The sequence below is a fragment of the Medicago truncatula genome, chromosome 6, assembly GCF_003473485.1.
Source record: "Medicago truncatula cultivar Jemalong A17 chromosome 6, MtrunA17r5.0-ANR, whole genome shotgun sequence".
Lineage (NCBI taxonomy): Eukaryota > Viridiplantae > Streptophyta > Magnoliopsida > Fabales > Fabaceae > Medicago > Medicago truncatula.
The window spans coordinates 42260281-42284000 of NC_053047.1; the positions used below are offsets into that span (position 1 = coordinate 42260281).

General features: G+C 32.7%; 3 protein-coding genes across 3 annotated transcripts; 2 read left to right on the top strand and 1 right to left on the bottom strand.

Moving 5' to 3' along the window:
• Positions 1-554: 554 nt before the first annotated feature.
• On the top strand, positions 555-9027 carry LOC11442163 (protein GAMETE EXPRESSED 1). Its single transcript, XM_024785865.2, has 9 exons — positions 555-1109; positions 1294-1879; positions 1966-2092; positions 2193-2379; positions 2629-2776; positions 2898-3025; positions 7972-8042; positions 8780-8925; positions 9018-9027. The coding sequence occupies exons 2-9, from the start codon at positions 1587-1589 to the stop codon at positions 9025-9027; spliced, it is 1110 nt and encodes a 369-aa protein (XP_024641633.2). The 5' UTR covers positions 555-1109; positions 1294-1586.
• A 2921-nt stretch (positions 9028-11948) lies between these two features.
• LOC11432635 (RNA polymerase II C-terminal domain phosphatase-like 4) lies at positions 11949-14050 on the top strand. Its single transcript, XM_024786611.2, has 4 exons — positions 11949-12332; positions 13100-13285; positions 13362-13400; positions 13535-14050. Exons 1-4 carry the CDS (start codon positions 11949-11951, stop codon positions 13823-13825), a joined length of 900 nt encoding a protein of 299 aa, XP_024642379.2. The 3' UTR covers positions 13826-14050.
• A 3020-nt stretch (positions 14051-17070) lies between these two features.
• LOC11428977 (E3 ubiquitin-protein ligase RGLG4) lies at positions 17071-21495 on the bottom strand. The gene is made up of 12 exons (XM_024786612.1): positions 21463-21495; positions 21062-21235; positions 19817-19901; positions 19306-19446; positions 19089-19202; positions 18692-18789; positions 18539-18609; positions 18096-18201; positions 17785-17912; positions 17532-17634; positions 17388-17447; positions 17071-17284 (listed from the first exon to the last, which is right to left on the bottom strand). Exons 1-12 carry the CDS (start codon positions 21493-21495, stop codon positions 17198-17200), a joined length of 1200 nt encoding a protein of 399 aa, XP_024642380.1. The 3' UTR covers positions 17071-17197.
• Positions 21496-23720: the final 2225 nt, after the last annotated feature.

Here is a 23720-nt window from a genome sequence, read left to right on the forward strand (position 1 = left end):
CAAAAAATTATATTACTTTTGGACAACACTTTATATTTCTTGAATTACAAGTTCCCTTTTTTTTTGTTTGTTAACGGACCTTGAATCCCAAGTTTCTCTTTCTTTATATAATGTATTCTTTTTCATCGATCCCTTTCAACTTTGTTTGATATTTAACGATCATATGATCAATACTTTGGTACCTATCAAGGTAAAAATTTTGATTTAATTTGTTTTCATTAAAGACATACACAAGGGCAATTAGTATAGTTTTCTTCATATATTTTTACTCGAATTGGAAAATCACAATGAGATTTAATTTGCCTTTTTTATTTTAAGTTGAATTTTAGCTCTCTGTTTCATTTTTTGCTCACAAGAACATTATGAATATTGTTAGGTCCATTGCACAGAAAACAACTTTTACTTTGTTGGAAAAAATCATTGCATATATTTTCCATATATAAACATATTTGGTGTATGTCTTGTTTTTCTTCATATTTAGTTTTCATGTGTTCAACCTAAAAAAGTATGCAACATAATTGGTAGTATGTTAGAATTGATAGCATGTTGAAATATTGTTAATTTACAATTTTGTTTGATGCAGGTTTAATCTTCACCTGTAGAACTTCAAACTCAAAGTGTGATAATTCTCAAATGGGTCTTAGAGTTCATCTTCTTGTTCTTATTTTGGTCTCTTTCTCATTAAGATGTGAATCATGGGGTTGGTATTCATCAAATAAGGAGAGTCACTCTAATGATAGGTCTTATGGAAACCAAGGAACTTTTAGAGGTTCGAGTGCCGAGTTCTCAATCGAGGCTTTCAACGATCCAAAGGGAATGAAGCTAATAGAGAATGCTAAGAATAAAATGGTTGGATCAAATACTTGTTGGCAAAATGCTTATCAACATCTTTTTGCTGGATGTTCTGAGATTTTGTCTGCGGATGAGAAAAGGTCGAGATTGGCTTGGCATCTAAGTGATTGCTTTCAAAGGGATTCTGGAAGGGTTTCCTTTCCTCATTGTGACACGAAAACATCAATTGTGACATGCCTAAGAAACTTAGACGATCTTGCTCATAAGGTTTACCTTGAATTCTACCTCGAAACCAACTCTATTTGTTATCAATTACAGTTAAGTGCATTTGCTTTTTACCAAACTATTTGTCAATTCTTCATTTGATTTTCTTGTTTATGTTTTTGTTGCGCTGTCTAAGAAAAAAATTAGTGAACGAAAAACGCTTAGTGATATATCTCATTTATTTTATGAAGTGATGTTTTTGTCTCAACCTAAATAATGTATTGTCTACTTTTTCAGGACACATGCATTCAAACATGAAACTGAGAGACTTGTGACTGAATTGAAAAGTTCGGCTCAGTATGTCGAGGACAAGTTAGATAGTATTGAAGAAAAATCAGATAATTTGTTACAAGGCTCAAAACAGATTTTTGATTCTCTTGAATCGGTTAGTAGTCACACAGCTAGTTGCTCAAACTGTTAAGAATGTAGAAACTCATATTGATGTGGTATTAAGGCATTCCAAAAGTGTTTATGAACAAACTACAAAAATTGCAGCATCACAATCGCAATTAGAAGAAGGTCAAGAGGACATGAAGAGGAAGTTAGAGGATGGTGTAGCATTGCTCAAAGAATCTTATAGTTATTTGGGAAAAGAAATAGAAAAGTTAAGAGATGAAGCCATTGAGATTGAGAATGAAGTTATCAAAGTTGGAAATACTATGTCATCAAAGATGAACACTCTACAAACTAAGGCGGAAGATATTGGAAATATGGCAGGGGTTTCCTTAGAAAAACAACAAGAACTTTTAGACGGACAATCCACGGCACTCAAGGGACTAAATTCATTGAACGAGGTTCAATTCAAAGCACTAGAGGAAAGCAGGTAAGATCGGTTAAATGTTATAAATTTGTCATATATTCATAAATCATATTATGCAAAGTGCTAACCTCATAATTGGTGAAATGTAGGAAAAGCGTACAATATTTTTCTGAATATGGACATAAGCAACAAGAAGAGCTTTTACAACGTCAAGAGCAGATGCAAGGTCTTCACGATCGGTTAATGGAAAATTCAAAAACAGTATTATCTGCTCAGGTTTGCAACTATAGTGTTGAATCCTTATACACATGCATCCTTAATAATTTCTTTGATTAAGAACATCTACTTATACTTTATCTCTACTTATATTTTATAGGAAACTTTTGAAGCAAAACAGGCTACGATGTTTGTTGCTTTGGATAAAATATTTGCTTTGCAAAATGCCATGTTGCTCGAATCAAGAGTGATTAAAGCTTTCTTCATTTATGCGATATCAATCTTTGTCATCTTTATGTTGACTAGCACGAAGCAAACCTACAATGTTCGACCCTTACTTTATATCGGTAAGTACCAGCAAGGAGTTTGTCTCCTAACGCGAGAAAATTAAAGGTTGATATTGTAATCATTCATGATTTGCTATGCATGTACATATAATATATATCAACCATTGATTTGTTCGTCAACCATTTAAATTTCTCATCTGCTCTCCAACTCACTTTAGATAGCCAAATTTGCCAACTATGTCTTTAGTTTCTTAAACCTCAAAATAATTATTAGTTAAACATAACATGTTATGGATTTTATATTTACAGAGCTTTGTGTTGCTCTATTTGTGGAAGTATTCATTATTCGTTTAACAAATGACGACATAGAGCAACAAACATGGATAATAAACAAGGTCCGATTATTTTTGATGGTAGCTGCTTCGGCTCAACTTACGTATGCTATTGTCACATACAGGTAAGTATACAAGCAATAAACATTTCATTCATATCTAAGTTTTAAATCTATCCAAAACTCATTTCAATGTTGGTTGTAAAAACAATAAATAATAACAGAGAATTGGTTGCTAATCATGCAGGGATTATGAAAGGTTGAACCATCAAATGCTCCTAACACTACTTAATAAGATAAACAACATGGAAAAATTGAAGGATTCAAATTGGGATTTCGATACTACTGATTATGTGGATTGGTCTCAGTTGATAGGTACTGATTTACCTGATGATGTCAATTGCCTTGATGATCCGGACTTTGTGATTCCAGAAGAAGTTGCAGAGAATTCAATCACAATCTCCACAACAAAAAATTATAACTTACGCTCACGCAATCGTTTACATTGATTTTTCTTACCACCACAAGCACACACTACTATTTTGAACTGGTAATTAGAAACTTGAAATAATCTATGTACAGCAACTTATTTCCTTAATGTATTTTCATGACTGTGGATTATATATACTAATGAATATGTATGCATGTGATCATATGTGAAGGTTGACATTCTGGACACTCACACTTCAGTTAAAGTTGTCAGTTTAGAATAACTTTAATAATGATGCTCACTCTATGAGCAACATCTTAGCAAAACTGAGCTTATAATCAGTTTGTAGAGATAAAATTTGATGACAATGCATACACCATTATTGCTCCTCACAACTAACATAATTCCTTATTTTAGTTTGATTGTTCTCAAATTTTGAATTTATAATTTGCAACCACAAAATGAAAAATTGAAGAAAAAAAGCTGAAAATGCGAGAGATGAAACCAAAGGGAAAAACATGGGGATTTTAGAAACTTGAAGTTGTCAGAAGAACAAATGCAAAATATCGCAACCATTTGAGTCTTTATGAGGCTTTGATGACAATGACAGTGTCGAAGGCAGTGTCATCCACCGTAAATGGAAAGTTCTTGGGCGAACCAAAAACGCCCACAAATATGGTAGCATTCAGTTTGCTCAATGTTCAACATTAAAGCTTCGTAGAGTGAGGGTGAAAGTTCACTAAAGATATGTTAAGTCTTTGAATTTCAATAGTAAATTGTAAATCAATTCAATCTTTAAAAGTTGATCGTTTTTGGTCCACGATGCTTACAAATACAAATTTAAGTATTGAGTGTCTTCGCAAATACTATTCCTCGCCGTCAAAGAAGAAGGTTGCCGAGGAAGGTCCTACACCTAGAGGCCATTCAACACCACCATCAAAATATCTCAGATCTGACGGGATGTCAACGGGGCAGGGTCGGCAAAGAGTACACTCCAGCTCCTTGTTCCCATCCCACATTAGTGAGTCTATCTCCTCCATCTTTATATATCTAGATTCAATTTTTGTGGATGAAAATCTCATATGATTAAACACGAGGACTAGATGTAGGTAACAAGATAGGATATGCGACTGAATCAGAATAAATCTCGGTGTCATCTTAGTTACCCATCTCTATTTAAATTTCAACAATTTAGTTTCAATTACTTTTGTTCTATGGTTTTTCATTGAATTGTTTCCGGTATAGTTAAAATCTGAGAATTGATAGAAATGTTTCTTTCTTTTATTAGAATATGAGTTAGTTACTTTGTGATGACTCAGCAGAGTTCGTTACATTTTTTTTTTTTACAAAAGAGTTAAAAAATAAAGGATAGGTCAGACCAACTCTAGTTGTCCAGTTTTTGATTTGTAAAAGGTACATGACAAACTGGAGGCAAGGGACACGACAAAAACTCATTTTTGTCCCTCACCAAACCACAACACAACTTTTTGTTCCACGTACAAGTTGTCTAAAAATACCAAAATAGCATTTTGTCCTCCAAAAATCGTATAAAACAAAAAATTACTCATTGTCATAAACTTTTTTATCCTGTGTTGTTATGCCTTATGTTGTGTTGTCCTGTCTTGTACTGTTTTGTCCAATACTTACTGTTTTGCAAACCAAACACACCCTTAGTTAGACATGTAAGGCATTGTTTGGCTTAGAGCGGATAACACCATGCACTACTAGGCTACGTACTCTAATATGTACTTCATTTAGTCAAATCTACAAACAAATATTCTTTTTTCGAGTTCATTAAGGCTCTGTTTGGTAAAAATAGCGGATAGCTGATAAGCTAGCTGATAGCTTTTAACTGATAAACTAACTGAAATGTTTGGTAAAAATAGCGGTTCAACTAGCTGATAAATGTAAAATGACATAAAGGGTATTCTTAATTCATAATAAAAATTATATCATTAATTTAAGTATTTGTAATTTTGTAAACTAATTTTTCTTTAAAAAAATACTTTAAATTTATTAATTTAATATATCCTATGTATTATTAATTAAATTTTATTCACTAAAATTTTATCTTATATTTATTTTCACTTAAGTGTTTCCACTTTATAAAAAAAAATAACATTTACCTCAAAAACAAAAAAAGAAGGTAGCACTAATAGAGTAATACTAATAATAGAGAATAAAGAAAATAACACTTACCTCAAAAAAAAAAAAAGTAACACTAATAGAATAATGGTATTTTGTTTCGTAAAAAAAAAAAAAACGAAGGTATATATTTTTTCCAAAAAAAAAAAAAAAAAAGGCCAGCTGATATATATACAAAAATTGGAATTAAATGTATAGTAGTCTTTATTACGTAGCTTATTATAAAAATTATAATGGATAAAAATACAATTTAAATGAAATAATAAGGGTAAAATTGGAAGAAAAAGTGAGAAGTTATAAGCTATAAGCTCAAACGCTACTTGGAATAGCTTCTGAAAAATAGCTTATAAGCTCGTGAAATAAGCTATAAGCTCATGTGAAAATGTGTTACCAAACAGAGCTTTTTTTGTCAAACGAGCTTATAAGCTATAAGCTAAAAGCTCTTTTTTGGGGTTAACCAAACAGACCCTAAATATCTGGTATATTTGGACTGTAATATAGTACAAATACATAATTATTAAATGAATCTAAAAAAGTTATAGTCGTTTATAAATGTTATTAGAGGGGGTTTGTATTCTTTCATTTCAATGAAAAATGCTTTGTAAAACTTTTAAAATTGAACAATTCTATTACCTTATAAATGCATATAAATTTTTAAATTTAGCATTGTAATCTTAAAGTATCGATTTAAGTTACCTTGAAGATAGTTGTAAAAATAATTATTAGTGTCACTTTTATTAATAATTTTTCTTAGGTTTTGTAAAAGTTTGTTCTATGAAAAATTTTAAGGCTTAAATCTGATTTGGAGCCTATCATAGGCTTATTTTTGCCTGGAAAGCAACTCTTCTTACTTTCATTTTGGCTCTTCACACACCGCGAAGATACCAAATCGCTCCACAACATCATTTTCCGAGCACCAATTAACTATTGTGGGGGGTATTTTGGTATTTATGTGGTGTATGGGAACACAAATTAAAGTGAGGAGAGAGAGAGAGAGAGAGAGAGAGAGAGAGAGAGAGAGAGAGAGAGAGAGAGAGAGAGAGAGAGAGAGAGAGAGAGGGGTTGAAGAAGGGAGGGTGAGAAAGAGAAATAAAAAAATGATGGGAGGGAGCATGAGGATTGAGAGTGAGAGAGAGAGAGAGAGTGGAAAAGAGAGAATGTGGGGAAATCGGAAAGACTTGTTTTTCTTTCAATTTAATTTTCTTTTCTTTTACTTATAAATAAATTAAAATTAAATTAATTTCTAACAAAGCAAATGATGCCAGGTGAGGGTGGTACAAGGGGTTGATGGAAAGAAAAGGGTGTTTCTTTTGGTAACATGGAAAGAAAGGGTGTTCATCAAACATAATCAAATAAATAATATTTGTTATATTTACTTAGGTAGGTTGACTTGATAGAATTAAAAGACTTTTTCTATGCCATCTAGCTTGGCCTTATTATTATTATTTATTGTTACAAAGCTAAAATAACAAACAAAAAGCAACCAGGAAGAAAAACAGAAAACTCAAGCTCTTTGAAAGAAAACTCCCATTGCATCGTTCCTTAGCATGCCGAGAAGATCACGAGGAGGGGACGAATGAACACAAACTCAATGTTTGATGTAGCTCCTAACTTGGCCATGAAATCGGCGCATTAATTTCCTTCTCTAAGAGTGTGTTGGATAGTGTAGCTGCGGGTAGCTAATATATCCTTGATGTCTTTAACTAACACCGCATATGCGTGAAATTTCGAAACCTCTACTGGTATGAGATTGACAGACAGCAGAGAGTTCGAGTAACACACTAAATCTTCCAATCCCATGTCCGATGCTAGTGAATGGCTGTGAGCTCAACAAGAAGAAAAAATGAAAATAATATCCTTAGAATGATATTATTTAAATATCCTTCTAAATAAACCTAAGACTTCTCTATTAAAAAAATGAAGGAAAAAAAATAAATCAAATCCTGACATGGATTTTTCGCAGGTTAGGTCGTATGTCTATGTAAGCAAGCCTAACCTTAAATATAATTTTTTTTTGTATTTTTTGTTTTAATTTTACATCAATTTAAATTTATTTATTTACAATTTTTTTTATCTAATCAAAAAGTTTTTAAATGTGAATGGTAAAATAAGTTGGTTTTGATTGTGAATGGTAAAAAGAAAAGTAGAGTGAACCGGCGAGTTTATTTTGAACCGGTTGGGTTGAGTCATATGGTTATTTATTGGATTTCCCTCAAAACGGTTAACGAACACGACTTTCAAATAATCGAATATCAAAACCCTTTCCCTCCAAACACCAACATTTCAACTAACCGCGCCATTCTCCGACCACCGTAACCGTCCCTCGCCGGACCACCGTAACTGTCTCTGCATTCTCGCCGGCGAAGCCAACATCATTCTTCTCAGAGCACTGGTATTTCCGATTGTTTTTCTGTGTTTTCAGTAACATAACAGTGTGCAATTCTTGATATTGCAATGAATCGCGTTTTCGATCTCACATTCTTCATAAAATGTAGTTTCAGTGGTTGAATGATCTTCGCTTATGGTCCTTGTTGTTTTGATTCTCTTAACATTGAAAAGGAAATTTTTTGAATACATTCTTGATAAAATGCAGTTTCGATGGTTGGATGAAATTTGAATATCGCTTGATGCATATCATTTTTCGATTTTTCAATAGTTTTTGAGCAATCTTTGGAATGATTTAAGTTTAATCTTGATTTGAGAAAATGTGAATATGTGTTTCTTCTTTTCAATTGGTTGTATACAGCGAGTTTCCCTGCGGTCGAAGCACGAAAAGAAAAGCAATCTTTGGAATTTGGTGATCCTCTACGAGTAAAGGTATTATGCGAAGAATTAACAAATTTCATATTTAAGAGTATTCATTCATAGTGTTTCTGTAACATATGCAGTCCTTTAAATTTATATTGATTTTTACTTCTGCGAATGTTTCGATTGATAAGATTTTGGACGTTTCTAATGGGTAACAATTTAGTTACTTCATGGAGTCCTTTAAATTGTATATCATTGTTGATTTGAGATTAAGAAATTTCTTTCTTATATGATTGATTGTGTAAAATTCCTCTTCTCATTGAAATTCCTCATATTCATTGAAAGTACTTTGAATTAATATTGAATTTCATCTGATAGTTTATCCCATGAATTAATTAAAGTTAGATGTATGTTTTCCAACTACGATGAATTCCAAAGAATCTAACAACTTAGGTGCTTCACTGAGTAATTTCATCTGATTTGGGACTTAAAACATTCCATAATTTCCCTATTGATATAAGGTGTTACATCCCTTGCCGAGACATTGTATAGCATCATGCAGTTCCTTCTTTGATGACTTATCGCTTTTTGGTATATGTACTTGATTTCTGTTTCTCAATTGTTACTGTAACCACAATTCTGTTTGTCTTGTTTGGTTGCATACATTTATATGCTTTCTTGTGTTGACTTTGTTGAAAAGTTGCACCTTGATGGGCCAGCTTTCTAGTTGCTATATCTTGTTTTTGTAGTCTCTTCATTTATCAATATTGTTTCTGATTTGGTTTTGTTGGATGGCTGTAATACAGATGAGTGATGATGAGACAGAATTTCCTGACAGTACTGATTCATCTGGCAGTACTGATGAGTTAATTGAAAAGCTTGAGGATGAACTAGATGATGATGGTGCAGACAACTCTTCGTCAGATGAAGAAGCTGAAAGCCAAGATTCCAGGTACTCTCCATCACCTATTTCATATTACATGTGTTACAGTATTAGTTAAGCTGTTGCCTAATTGATTTTACTAATTTATTGAAATTTAGTAGGTGTGACTAATTCATATTAGGTCGTGATTTGTGAGAGGACTATACATTGTTTAGATATAGAGTATTGTGATGCTTATATAAATGAGTTTATCTGAAAATTTGGTATTGATAGAGTGCAATGACTCTATTCAGTAGGAACAATGTTTATTATTGTAGTGGTCTCAACTTTGATAGAGTGATACTTGTTTCCAAAACCTCATGAAAGATTGTCATGCAAGTTTCAATTACATTAAGGCATTGCCTTTATTACAAGACAAGATAAAGGAACACTGAATATTACCTAATTATGTCATTTCTTCTTAAGTCAAATGATAACATGTTTTTAGCTATGGTTTGCTTATGTATCTTCACTGCTGTGCGAAAACTTATTTTTTTGGTTTGTGGATTTGTGAATCATTTAAGCATAAAGGAATGTTTTAGAAAATTATATAGCTCAAACTACTGAGACATATCTGGACTCAAATGACCTATTTTTAGACATGTTCCATAAGATAACATTTGTGTTGTTTGATCCATGTATTTGACTCCACCTATTAGGAAAACACTTTGATTCTTGTTGTTATTGTGGAATTGTGAACCAATTAGCATCAACCTATGGGAGAAATATGGTTGTAGGGTTCCTATTATTTTTTTGCTTATTTAGGTTGATTTTGTCTAAGAGACTATAATGTATTCTTTGATTCATGTTTTCTGATCAAATTTCACTCTGCTACACACAAATTTAAATAGAATTAAAAGACTTAAGTCTGATAGCACCAGTGAAACTAAGGCGTCTACTTCAGCAGGAACCGCGGAACAAAAATTAGGTAATTTTATTGTTGTTGTTGTTTCTTTCATTTTCTTTGCTAGGAACAAGATTCGATCCCACATCAAGTACATCTAACTTTGCCAAAAATTTATTCACACAGTTTCTCCTTAAGAGCAAGTAAACCAAAACATTTTTAAGAAACAGTTTCTCTGCCTTAATGCTTTTTTGCACTATTTCATTGGTACAGCCTTAAGCTTGTTAGACTTGCATTCTTAAGCTTTTGTTTCTTATAGAGAAATGAACTAATGATGCATGCACAATCAAATATTTCACACCTCATACTACCTTTTCTTTAGTCCATTGTATAACAATACCGTAAATTTATTTCTAAAGGCTCTTAGATTACGCAAAATCTCTTCCAAATGTTTGTGAAAATATGATTATGAATCACATACAACTTTGTCACTCTGTCTTAAAAATGTTGTAACTCTCTCTTTCTCTCACTCTCTCTATATTAATACTTAATTGTTGGAGTATCATCTGTGAATGTAGATGGATGTATGCATCCTGGATCATTTGGAGGCATTTGTATACATTGTGGACAAAAGGTGGATGGGGAATCTGGTGTGTCATTTGGCTATATACATAAGGTACAAAAAATTTCAATTGATTATCTTGGGGGTACTAATAACATAGATTTGGATAGTTGTTGTTGCCATATGTCGCTATTTTTGAATGACTTAGATCAAATTGAAATATTTGTTTAAAAGCTAATTCCTGATTCAGTGATCATGCCCAACAAGTATTCCTGATATATAAGCATACAGCTGAATGGTTGGTTAAGGATGGCAAGGTAGTGTCGGTCCTCGCACATGCTAACCGCACTGCAACAAAGAAGTTCCATAAGTAAATATAAACATTGAGCCTATAAAAGTACACCACAATAAGGCATTACGAATTAAATTGGTTCTTGTGTTCAAATCTTTAAATCGAATCCATAACACGGTAATTCCCTATGGACTTACAAAGTTCCCACTACATTTTAAGTCATGAATGAAGTCATAAGACCCTGTTTGAGTAAGTTTGTTCTACAATTTTTTTTATGACATATCCTCATATTTCAAGTCATAAGACCCATATTTTTCACCAAGACCACTCGAGCAAGGTGCTGTTATTGATGAGGGAGAATAATTTGGTAGCCAACTAGAATTAGGATTAAGGATTTGATGAGCTCAGGTCATTGTTGTAAGTCAGAATTGGGACAGTCTAGAATTTAGCACTATTGATTCAAACAAATTTCATATAAGATCATTTAAATTCTTTTTTGTCTTTACCTTTGAATTCTTGTTGTATCCTATCATATACACAACCCAACTATTTATTCTGCATATAATTTATCCAAGCAACAAGTTATTAAATATGGAAATTTTTGTATGTTCAGGGACTAAAACTTGATGATAAGGAAATTTCTAGAGTGCGCAGCAGAGACGTGAAGAATTTATTAAATCGTAGAAAGCTTTGCTTGGTTCTTGACTTAGATCACACACTGCTAAATACCACTTCCCTTCATCGTTTGAGCCCAGAAGAAATGCATTTAAAAACCCATACAGATTCTCTAGAAGGTAATATGCCAACCGATGCACCTTTTCTTTTCGTAATTGTCATTATTAGTATTTATTAGAAGTTTTGATTTAATGCATTTCCTCATCATTTTTGTTTTTATCACGTTAAAGTTCATCTATTTTTCATTGTAACTTACTGTCATAGAGCATGAGACCTCGATCTTATTATTTTTTTCATCTTTTGCTGAAAGGCTAAAATGCTGGCATTATACAGCTTTCTTGGTTTGCAGTTGTGTCTGTTAAATGCTTTTGGAAAGCTTACAACAAGCTTTATGCATTCTTTGTTTTCGATTACACTGAAAAATTTGCAGAATAAACATTCGTTCGTGTTCTTTGGTTGCTAAAAGACAGATATCATTGTATTATTCTGCATTTGCAAGTACCATGCTGCACATCATCACATAGAACATCATAAGTTATATATAGAGTAGATTCATGTCCTCAAAATTACATCTCCTCCTATATCGACAATAAGTTTTTAAATAGATTGAAATACTTACTCAAATTCATACATTTTAGTAAAATTAGGGTATTTCAAACTCATTTATATGTTTCATCATCATGAGTGCATTTTCTTACTACTCTTTCTTGATTTCACCTGATGTTCTGGGTTTTTATGGCTTTCTTTCTGAACTTGTATACAATGAAACAATAGATATCTCTAAAGGTAGCCTCTTCATGTTGGAGCATGTGCAAGTAATGACCAAGTTGAGGCCCTTTGTCCGCACATTTCTTAAAGAAGCAAGTGAAATGTTTGAAATGTACATCTACACCATGGGTGATCGGCAGTACTCATTAGAGATGGCCAGGCTGCTTGATCCTCAAGGGGAATACTTCAAAGATAAGGTAATTTCTCGAGATGATGGGACTCAAAAGAACGTGAAAGATCTGGATCTTGTGTTGGGGACAGAAAATTCTATCGTAATTCTTGATGACAAAGAAGAGGTGAGTGCATGTCAGTACTCATTAGAATAATTGCTGATAGTTAATTTATGTGGATGATAATCTCATAATATTTTTCTTTTTACCTATATGTATGAACAAATTAAACACAGTTCTATAATCAAATAAATCTACAATCATATGAATATAACCTTGAAAAACTAATAGCCATTCTACCACTCTTAGTTCTTGTAAACATCAAATGCAAGAAAAACTAAATTATTAATTCCTATGCCCTATCTCTCATTTCAAAGTTCAATTTTTAGGTTCATATCAATTTTTATTAACTACTACTACTAGCATATCCGATTCTTGTCTTTCTTGCGTAGTAGTTTTTCCTGATTTTTTTAATGTAGTAGTTTTTCCTGATTATTGGTTAACTTGGTGTTTTTATTTTAATACTTTTTTCAAATTATATGAATCATTCCTCTAAAGTTTATTCTCTATAGACAAAGTTCATAGATTCAAATGTGCAAAAGATCTATCCATTTAATGATTCATATGTCATTGTTTATCAATATTTGAGGGGTTTGTCTAACATGTGCAACATTGCACATGTTAAAACAACTAATAGTAGTAACTTTTTCTTGGAAAACTATAATTATTTATTTAAAAGTTTTATATTTAATATTAAATGTACAAGTTCCAATACAAAATTTCTATTTTAAACTTCTTAACATGTGCAAATTTGCACATGATAGAAAAACCCATATTTGAGAATCAATAAACCAAAGTCACCTCCTTTATTGAGATGTATGAAAATGTTGTAGGTATGGCCGAAGTACAGAGATAATCTGATATTGATGGAGAGATACCACTTTTTCAATTCAAGTTGTCAGGACTTCGGCCTCCAATGCAAATCACTTGCTGCATTGAATATTGATGAGAATGAAATTGATGGTGCGCTTGCCAAAATACTCGAAGTGCTAAGACAGATCAACTACAAATTCTTCGATGTATGTCAGATAAGTTGTTGATAAAAAATTTGTTGTATTTGATATGTTGCTAAAACTGTGTTGTGGGGATTTGTAGGAACTTCAAGGAGATCTTGTTGATCGAGATGTGAGGCAGGTAGTTAGTTATCTTTTTATTCATCTTTCTTCTGGTTCGTGCATTTTGCTGATGGAAATATAAGTTAATTTGTCATCCTAGTGTCATATTCTGATAATGTTATGTTATGCTTGCAATCAATTCTTGTTTTCCAGGTTTTGTCATCATTTCGAGGTGAAGTCTTAAGAGGATGTGTGATCGTTTTCAGCCTTAATTTTCATGGTGACTTGCGAATACTCAGGAGGATAGCAGAGCGGTTAGGAGCTACTTGTTTGAAAAAACTTGACCCCACTGTGACACATGTAATTGGTACAGATTTTGTAACTAAGGAGTCCCGGTGGGCCGTGCAAGAGAAGAAGTTTTTGGTTAGTCGTCGTTGGCTAGAGGCTGCAAATTTCTTTTTGCAAAAGCAGCCTGAGGAGAACTTTCTTGTCAAAATACACTAGTTTCTGGTAATTAGTTAAAGAGTTCTGTTACAAGGATTTTGTGTTTGTGAAGATGTCTGTGGAAGGAACTGAGTTTCATTTGATACGTAGGTCTCACTGATCTCATAATTGGATTGCTACATATGATATTCTGAATGTTTGGATTTGCTTGCTTCACTCAGGAATATTGGAGTTTAGGATTTTACTCAGTATAGAGAAAGCCATTATTTGTGACATTTTGTTGTTCTCAAAAGTTTAGGATTTTATACTTCCTATGTTTCTGTTGTTAAATGTTTTTAAACATCAAGAAAAACAATAAATAATTGCTTGAATGAAACAACTTTATTAATTTGCCTTGCTTATTTAGAATATAGTGCAACAACAATACATGTAATGTTTTTTTTTTTTTTTTTGGTACAAAAGAGGGCAAAGCCCAAACAATACATGTAATGTTACATTAAAGGGAAAATTGAAATAATCGAGGCTTTTGTCCTATAATATGTTCGAAAATTTTAATCGTTTCACTAAATTATCCCTTATCGATCATGTGCTGTTGAAATCTCATTACCATAAAAACATAGTGGATTACAAGCTTAACTAGTTAGTTACTAGACTGTGCAATTACTTGTTAGACAGGTAATTGTCATAGTTAATTATCTAATTACACTTCCCAAAGTTCATCACCAACTCCAACTAGAACTATAGCAAGTGGATATTTACTGTATCGTAAATAAAGAATGAAAGTTACGAAGTACTTTAAAAACAGAACAATAAGAACAGAAAAGAGTTTCATAATAGTCCTAAATAATGAAAGTTATGTTCATGGTTTCTAAATGAAATTTAGTCCTAAATACACTTTTTTTAACCTTAAAATCCAACAAATTCATATGAATTGACAATCACATGCAAAGAGTTGAAGAAATTAATTAATTCAGTCATGGAATTGGCCTAGCGGCATTGTTATCGGAATTTCGATGGGGAGGAAGAAGAAGCGCGATGCTTCAAAGGTCTGGTGTTATTACGCGATCATGAATTCGATGACGAGAAGATCTTGGTTCAGCATCAGAAAGCCAAGCACTTTAACTGTCATGTTTGTCATAAGAAGCTTTCCACTGCTGGTGGCATGTCTATTCACGTTCTTCAGGTCCACAGAAAACGTCACCAAGTATACTCTCAACTATGTCTATTGCAGCCTCTATCACTGGTACTTCACAAAAAATCCAATAATATTCCTTAATTCAGATGTATAGTTTCAAGTTTGGAACTATATTTTTGTAGCAAATTAAAACTTCCTCAAAGCCATGGCAAGGTGAGTGATCACTATGAAAGCTGAATACTCCTTGATCATGTGTGTTAGCAGTATGATGAATGGCAAAATTTGAGCATTAGTTGAATTGGAAAAACTATTAATTACTACTCTAAGGATTAATATGGCCTTCTCATAGGGGTTCTATCACCAATTCCATGCAGGCTTCTCTTGTTAAATGAGACTTTGCCTTCATAAGCGAACAATTTGAAAAAGAAAAATAAGTTTAAGCCAAAATTGTAATCAATGTTTTAAAATTCAACCGATGGAACCATGACACTGTGTTTACGCTCCAGTTATAATTAATTTGAACGTTTCAATTGAGGCCTCATCCTAATTCGAGCAGTTTAAAACAGTTGAACCATGACCTCGAAAAATCTCGTCAGTTTGATGTTGATTTGATTTTTATAACATTGATTATAACCAAAGCTCTGTAACATTTATAAAATAAGGATTAAGGATTATTGGCCGTTGGGAGTATTTGTTGGACTTAATAATCTCCGGAAAACAGTCATTTTTGAGGCAGTATTGATATATGATGAAACGATACCTTTTCAGTGGTTATTTGAAACTTTAGTGATGCCAATGGATAAAAGCCTAAAACCATTATATCAGATCAAGATGCCAAAATGGCAAAGGCTATTTCTTTAGTGATGCCGGAAACATTTCATGGATTGTGCACTTTACATATAAGACAGAACAATCTAAGGCATGTGAACCATCTATATCGAGAGTTCACATTTTTGTTTAGATTTTGAAAGAGGCATAGATCTACATGAAGAGGGAGATGAATTTTTGAATGCATGGAACTCTTTACTTGTTGAGCATAATGTTATGGAAGGTTTGTGGTTGCATATGATATTTCAATTGAAGGAAAAATGGGCATGGCATGTGTTCGGAAAACATTCACTGAAGGTATGAGATCTGAATCAAGACATAAGTTTCCTAGATTGAAAATGAAGAAGGCTCGTCCAAGCCGGAAATGTTTACACTCCAAAAACAGTAGAGGAATTCTAAGAGGAATATGAGGAATGTCAAGACACTTGCATAAAGGTTTTGAAAGAAGGTTTGTATGTTGTCACAAATTATGATAATGTAAAAGAGAGGACAGTTATGGGAAATGCTACGGAACAAAAAGTTTCTTATGATTGTCATAAATTTGAGACACATGGCCATCTTATGTAGTCATGCTTTGAAACTTTTGGATGTCATGAATATTAAGTTAATTCATGAACACTATATACTAAAGCGATGAACAAGAGATGCAAGGTTGGGAAGTAAATAAAGATTGGAAAGTGATGCATGTTGAATCAGACACGAAAGCCCATTTCATGAAGCGATACAGTGAGTTGTGTCCTTGAATGGTTAAATAGACCAACGAAGCTTCAAAAACTCAAAACTTACAGATAGTTACCCAAGGTCTATGAAGAGTCCAGAAAAATATTTGAAGATATATTGGCCAAAAAATACGTGGATGGAGAATCCAGTGGGATGGTTCATGTAACCATATCAATTGCAATTGATGCAATTGACAACAACGCGGACACCGTTGTCGGGGCAAAAGGCATAAAGAAGAGATAATGTTCACGTTCTACTAAAAAAACAAGCCAAATCTTGGGTTGAGAAAGCATCTAGGAAGAGAACCAAAAACTGACACTCCCCAAAAAAGAGAAAATCGCAAGAAAATGTAGTACAATAGTTATCGGTAAGTGTTGTTCTTTATTTTCTTATCAATGTTTTAAATTTTGTTTAACCATGTCATTCATTTCACTTTTCTTATATTATGCAGCAACCACTTGACTAAAATTCAATTTCTCTCAATTGAACTCAATGTCAAGCTACAATCCAAGGGACACAATGAAGCAAAATTGACACATTGGCATTTCATAACCTTTCTAAGAAAAACAAAAAATGATTGCTTTGAATGAAACAATATTATTATATAACAATACATAAAATATTACTTTTAAAGTAAAATTGAATTAATAGTGCCTTGAACATATAAAATGATAATGAATCTAATTTTTTTAAAGATACAATCAAATTAAGGAAAAAAATTTATGTGCAAGATATGCATTGTACAATTATCAGCCACTGTACACTCTAAGACGACTAGTGATCCTGTGTCGACATATTGGACAATGTCTTAACCTTGATCCACAATCTCTGCATGTCTGCATTCCAAAATATTGTATAACATATCGTTTAATCTTAACAATTATCAGCTTAATTGTTTCATTAATTACTCTAAAATAAAATGAATCAAAATAAGCTCACCATGTGCCCACATCCAAATGCCAAATCCTTTGCATTGGTCAGACAAACAGGGCAGCAGGCCTACATAATTCCATTGATCACATAAACCATCAAGCAACTTCAATTTAGTGAAGATAAGATAGTAACATTTGATTTGATGCTTACAGATTGATTTTGGTCATCTGTTGTCGAATTACTATGTGCAGGCCGAGAGTAAGGTACAGGAGATGGTTTTGGAACTATTCTCTTCGCTCTTCCTGTTACATGTCTGTTATCAATTCATAGACACAAATATGACAACAAAAGTTAATTTCCATAATATCACTTGAAAGAAAAAGTTGCATTGTTATGCCGCACATATCAATGATATCATTAATAGAAGATTTTTTATAGAATTGTTTAAGGTTTAAGATCGTACCCCAGTTTTCGAAATTCAACACATGCTTTATATTGGAAGGGAATCTCCATGAGAGTGTTAACAGCAAAAGCTGCTTCTTTTTCTGCTGCGCTTGTGTTTTTAGACATTATTTTTGTGAAGTTAACGAACTGCACAAAACCGAAATAATGTGATCAAGCGATGAAAAATAATGATCAGTTATCTTCACTTAAATATAGATCATTAGATTAATTCAACAGCTAGAGAGTTCGGCATAGATTATAGTAATACCGGATACGAATTCAAATAGGTTATTACTTGATACACACATTTTTATGGTTCTATTGTAATACCTGAAAATTGTCAAAATCGCGTGTCGGAATTTTGTCATCAAACTTTTCCATGTCTTCCCAAGGTCCATCACCAACTCCAACCAGAACTATAGCAAGTGGATATTTACTGTATCATAAATAAGGAATGAACATTAATGTATATTAAGCACATGAAACTGTTTTGAAATTATTGTAAAATCAGAACAATAGAAAAAAAAAATTGCGTCTTATTAGGCCCTAAATAAATAATGAAGGAAAATGATATATGTAGCGAAAATTTCATGCGAAATCATCCCCAGCCCATGCATTCCAACTTTCAAGTGTTTTAATTGCCTAACCATTGACCCCATCCACGCGAAAACGTTAAGTGGTTAAACTTATTTCGCTATGCAATCATGATACAATTGCTCGCGATGCATAGCACTCCTCAATAAAAAATCGCATGTGCATAGAAAAACGTATACCTTGCATCAGCAATTGCTTTGATTGTCTTCTTTTCTTGAGGACTGACTTCATTATCTACACTTTTTGTAACCTTAAAATCCAACAAATTAATATAAGTCAGAATCATATGCAAACAGTTGAAGAAATTAACTAAGGTAACATTTTAAATATACCTGACCATCTGCAATGATAACCAAAACATGAAACTGGCCATGACTTTTCTCGACTATGTCTATGGCAGCCTCAATCACCGGAGCATAAGAAGTTGGTCCTTCACACAAAATCCAATTATATTCCTTCAGTCGTGTATCTTAAACCAGATATTAGTCTTGATTTATCTCAACGATATATCAAATAATTCTAGATGTGCATCAAAATTTATACACATGATCGAAACGCTATAAACTTCAACACATAAATTTATAATCCAATTATGATTTTTGTAATACATAGTTTTCAACACAAAAGCGGTTTACACCTAACTTTTACAACATAGTAAAAATGATAGATTGCAATAAGATTATAAGAATAACACTACCAAAAAAAAAGTGAAGATGATATAATAATGACCTGAGAGTTTCAAGTTTGGAACTATGTTTTTGTAGCAAGCCAAAACTTCTTCAAATCCATGACAAGGTGAATGATCACTATGAAAGCTGAATACTTCTTGATCATGTGTGGTAGCTGTATATATAATGGTAAAATTTGAGCCATTACTTGAATTGCAAAAAACATTAATTACATTCTTTTTACATATTCTACTCTAAGGACACTAGCTAGACTTTACCATCACCAAAGCCAAAGCATGGAATCAAGTTGTCTTCATCAAAGGGAGCCAAAGTCTTGCCAACAATTGATATGGCCTTCTCATATGGGTTTGGTGTATCTCCAATTGCATGCAGGCTTTTCTTATTGAATGAGATTTGGCCTTCAAAAAAAAAAAAAGGGATGCATTGGCTTAACAACGAACACTTTGAGAAAAACAAAATATGTTCAAGCTGAAATTATAATCAATGTTTTAAAAATCGAACCATGAATTGACACTATCGATGGTCCGGTTATAATTAATTTGAAGGTTTCAATCAAGGCTTCATCCTTTTTGAGCAGTTTAAAACAGTTGAACCATGACCTCGAGAAATCTGGTCGGTTTGATGTTGATTTGATTTTAAAAACATTGATTATAACCAAAACCCTCAAACCATATTATAAAGCAAGCTTTAGCTCCTAATCATGCCTATAATTTATAATATCATTGATGGAATAACTTGACTAAATTTTGTTCATGTATTACAACTTACCAGTCCACTCATTACTCTTTGTAAAATCAATTCCAAGGATGAGATTTGATGACTCTAAACCTTCTTTCCTAAGTGCTACAATAACCTATAAAAAAGGACAATGAAAATTAAATAAAATCATCTACAAAGTACACATTGCCAATAACATGATAGCTTAAAAGAGTTACAATTCAAATATGATTACTACTTAAAAGATCTAGTTCAATTGTGAATTTTTTTATAAATAAATTGGAAGGCCGAACTCATTCTATATGAGAAAAAATTATTTTATTTTATTTTTTTTATAAAAAATGATAATTTTTACTTTATTATTACATGAGCTGAGATCCCTTCTTTTCCTCAAGAACGATAAATTTAGAGTGTACAAAAGCATCACTGTGTTTGTTTGGCATCCCAACTTTGGCCCGAAACAAACAAAAATTATATAGTGTACACTTAAAAAATTTATTAAAAAAAATTAGGTAAACCAAACATATGCCTAGTGATTCTTAATATAGAGTGTCCTTTTAAAAAAAGTTGTTCTTACAAATTAAGCAAACAATAACATGCTTCACCATGTCAGAGGCACTAACAATTAATTCCATTAACAAACACTTTCGTTGAATAGTTTAAAATCGTCAAACCCTTTGCTGATAGCTTAATTTGGATCTATATACTTTTTTGTTTTTATCAAAATGGAAAACTTTTATTATTAGTAAACAGCCTTAACATATAGTAGACGAGTAGACCAAAATATTTTCATTTTTTTCTACTTTTTTAGACTTGTGATTTATATATTTACATATATAAAGTTTCATCTTCAAATTTGCTTTAGACCAACAAATATATTGGATCGGCACTAATTTTGATATACAAATTCTGAATCAAATTTTGTTTTTTCTTTAAAGAACTTCCCTAAATTGTACTATAAAAAAAAAATAACACTACCAAAAAATAAAAACAAAAGAAAGAAAGAGAATGAAGCAGCAAAAGAAAAAACATGACGGTTAGGTTTTTTTTTTGTGGTGGCCGGGGTTTGAACCCCGAAGACGATGGTTAGGTTTATGAAGACATGTAAAGTACTCTTACAAATTCTTGATTACTAGTATTTAATAACAGTAACTAGAGAGACAATAATTATAACTTTGATAGGTTACTTTAGCAGAGGGACGGTTAGGTTATTGGTTCAACTATCTTCTCTTACATTCTAATTAATTAATAATTACTAATATTTGTGGTTAAATAATAATAGAGAAACATATATACCTGTTCAAGAGTTGTGAAGTTATCTTGAATCAAATCATACTTCTTGAGAGGTTTCTTGGTGTTTGAACTTTGTCCAGAAATAACTTGTCGTGGTAGTGGTAATGGGACAGGTTTGTGAGTTGGAAAATTAGATGAAGAGATTCTTTCATCTCTTCCTTTAGGATCATTGAATTCCTAGTATCTTGATGCTCATGCTTTTTGTTTTTACCTAAGAGGTTACCCATAGCATCAATTCAACTAGCGTTTCTCTACATATTGAAAGAGAGATGTATATATATACACGTAATGGAAGGTAGAAACGAAATACAAACGAAGGTGCAACCCGTGTGTTTCCTAGAAAATCATGTTAACAAAAAAGGGGTGAATTTTAAAACAAAAAAAATATTATAATTTCTAATTACTATATTGGTATTAGATTCTATTCTTATTGGCATCGGGGCTTTATTTTGCTTTTTAGCTTTGTACAATATTTAGTGTTTAAGTTTTTTTATTTTTTTTATTTTTTTGACATAAAGAAGCTTATAACTTTTTATTATTTATCAAAGTAGTTATACAATGTGCAATAATATATGTGGAATAATTGTCCTCGTGAACTTAGTTCAGTTGGTAGGAACAATGCATAATATATGCAAGGTCTGAGGTTCAAACTCCGGCCACCACAAAAAAAAAAGTAATTATAAAATGTGGAATGTTATGATGAACTTGGAAACTAGCATGATTTAGTGCTCCCTAGCTAAACTATGGGCGGCTCTATTGGTTTGTCTTCTAATGAACTTCAAATCAGAGTTCACTAAATCAATCGTCAACAAGTGTCTACAATCACGAATTATAGCCATAAAATCAAAAACACTGTCCCCTTTGTAGATACTATCTGCCACAACTTTGGAATCAATCGTCTAAGACTCTCGGTCTGCTTTTGTTCATGGCAGGCAAAATTTAGATGGTATTTTAATAGTTAATGAGATGGTTAGCAAGGCTCATCGTTTGAAAAAAGAGTTGTTACTTTTCAAAATAGACTTTGAAAAGGCTTTTGACTCTGTTGACTGACAATACTTAAATGTTGTTATGCACAAGATGAATGTTCCCAAGTTATGGCGTAAATGGATTATGGAATATGTATCACTACAGCTTCCACTTCTATCCTAGTAAATGGAAGTCCAACAGATGAGTTCCAATTTGAACGACGACTTCGCCAAGGTGAATCCTTTCCCCGTTTCTGTTCTTATTTACGGCGGAAGTCCTCAATGTTATGATGAATGCTCTTGTCAATCTTTGCTTTTTCTTCAACTACCAGGTGGGTCGAACTGATATTGTTCGTATTTCTCGTTTGCAATTCGCTGACGATACTTTACTTGTTGGAAACAAAAGTTGAGAAAATATTCGGTCTTTAAATGCCTTACTTCTGCTTTTGGAGGTGGCTTCAGGCCTTAAGGTCAGTTTTCATAAAAGCATGCTTGTTGATGGTAATGTTCTGAACAGTTGGTTAAATGAGGATTCTATAGTTGTGAATAGCAAAATTGGTCATCTTCTGTTCATGTACCTAGGTCTTCCAATTGGAGGTGACTACCGAAAGCTTAATTTCTGGAAACCTTTGGTTGAGAAGGTTAATTCAAGATTGTCTGGATGGAAGAGTCACAATTTATCTTTAGGTGGTCGTTTAGTTCTTCTGAAGTTTTTTCTATCTTATCTCCCGGTTTAATTCACTTCCCTTGAATCTATTTTTAATTGTTTTTTTTTTTAAGTAGGATGGAGGTATATGGGTCAAGATTCAAGAAGATTAGGGAGTTTAACTTGTCTTTACTACACAAATGGTGTTGGAGGTTGAGGCAGGAAAAACGTTGTCTATGGTATAGTGTTTTAGCATCGCATTATGGTGTAAAGGGTGGATCTCTAGGCAATGGGGGGAGAATAGCTTCGGTGTGGTGGAATGATTTTCTTACCATTCAGAGAGGTGATGGTCAGGGGGTTGGTTATTGGTTTACCGATCATATTCGGTGTGAGGTTGGGGATGGAGTGAAAACTTTATTTTAGTGGGATCCTTGGTTGGACGAAGGAATTTTAAAGGATAAATTTAATCGCCTTTTTTATCTTTCTGATAACAAATTGACAACTGAGGCAGACATGTTTTTGTTAGGATGTGGGGATGGAGGAGAGGCTTGGAAATGTTGTAGGAGAGATTGTTGGCTTGGGAGGAAGAATTGGGGAGGGAATGTTGTGAGCTTTTATTACCAATTGTTTTGCACGCTGATATGAATGAAAGGTGGATTTGACAACTTCATGCCTCTTCAAAATACTTGTTACTAGTGTTTACAATTTTTTGACATCAAGGGATTAACCTCCAAACAATGATGACAATTCTATTATTTGGCACAAGAGGTTCCTCTAAAGGTTAACATATTTGCTTGGCGTCTTTTGCGAAACTGCCTTCCAACAACTGATAACTTAATCAGGCAAAGGATCCTTCAACCAAATATGTTTTTTGCTTAAGAGGTTGGGGCTCACAAGAGAATTATGGTCATTTTTTTGACCTGTGACTATTTTGGACAAATTTGGTATGAAATTTATAATTGGCTTGGAGTGGTTTCAACCAAACCAGCTTGAGTAAAGGATCACTTTCTTCTTTTCCGATCGTTGAGCTGCTTCTCAAAAAACATTTGTT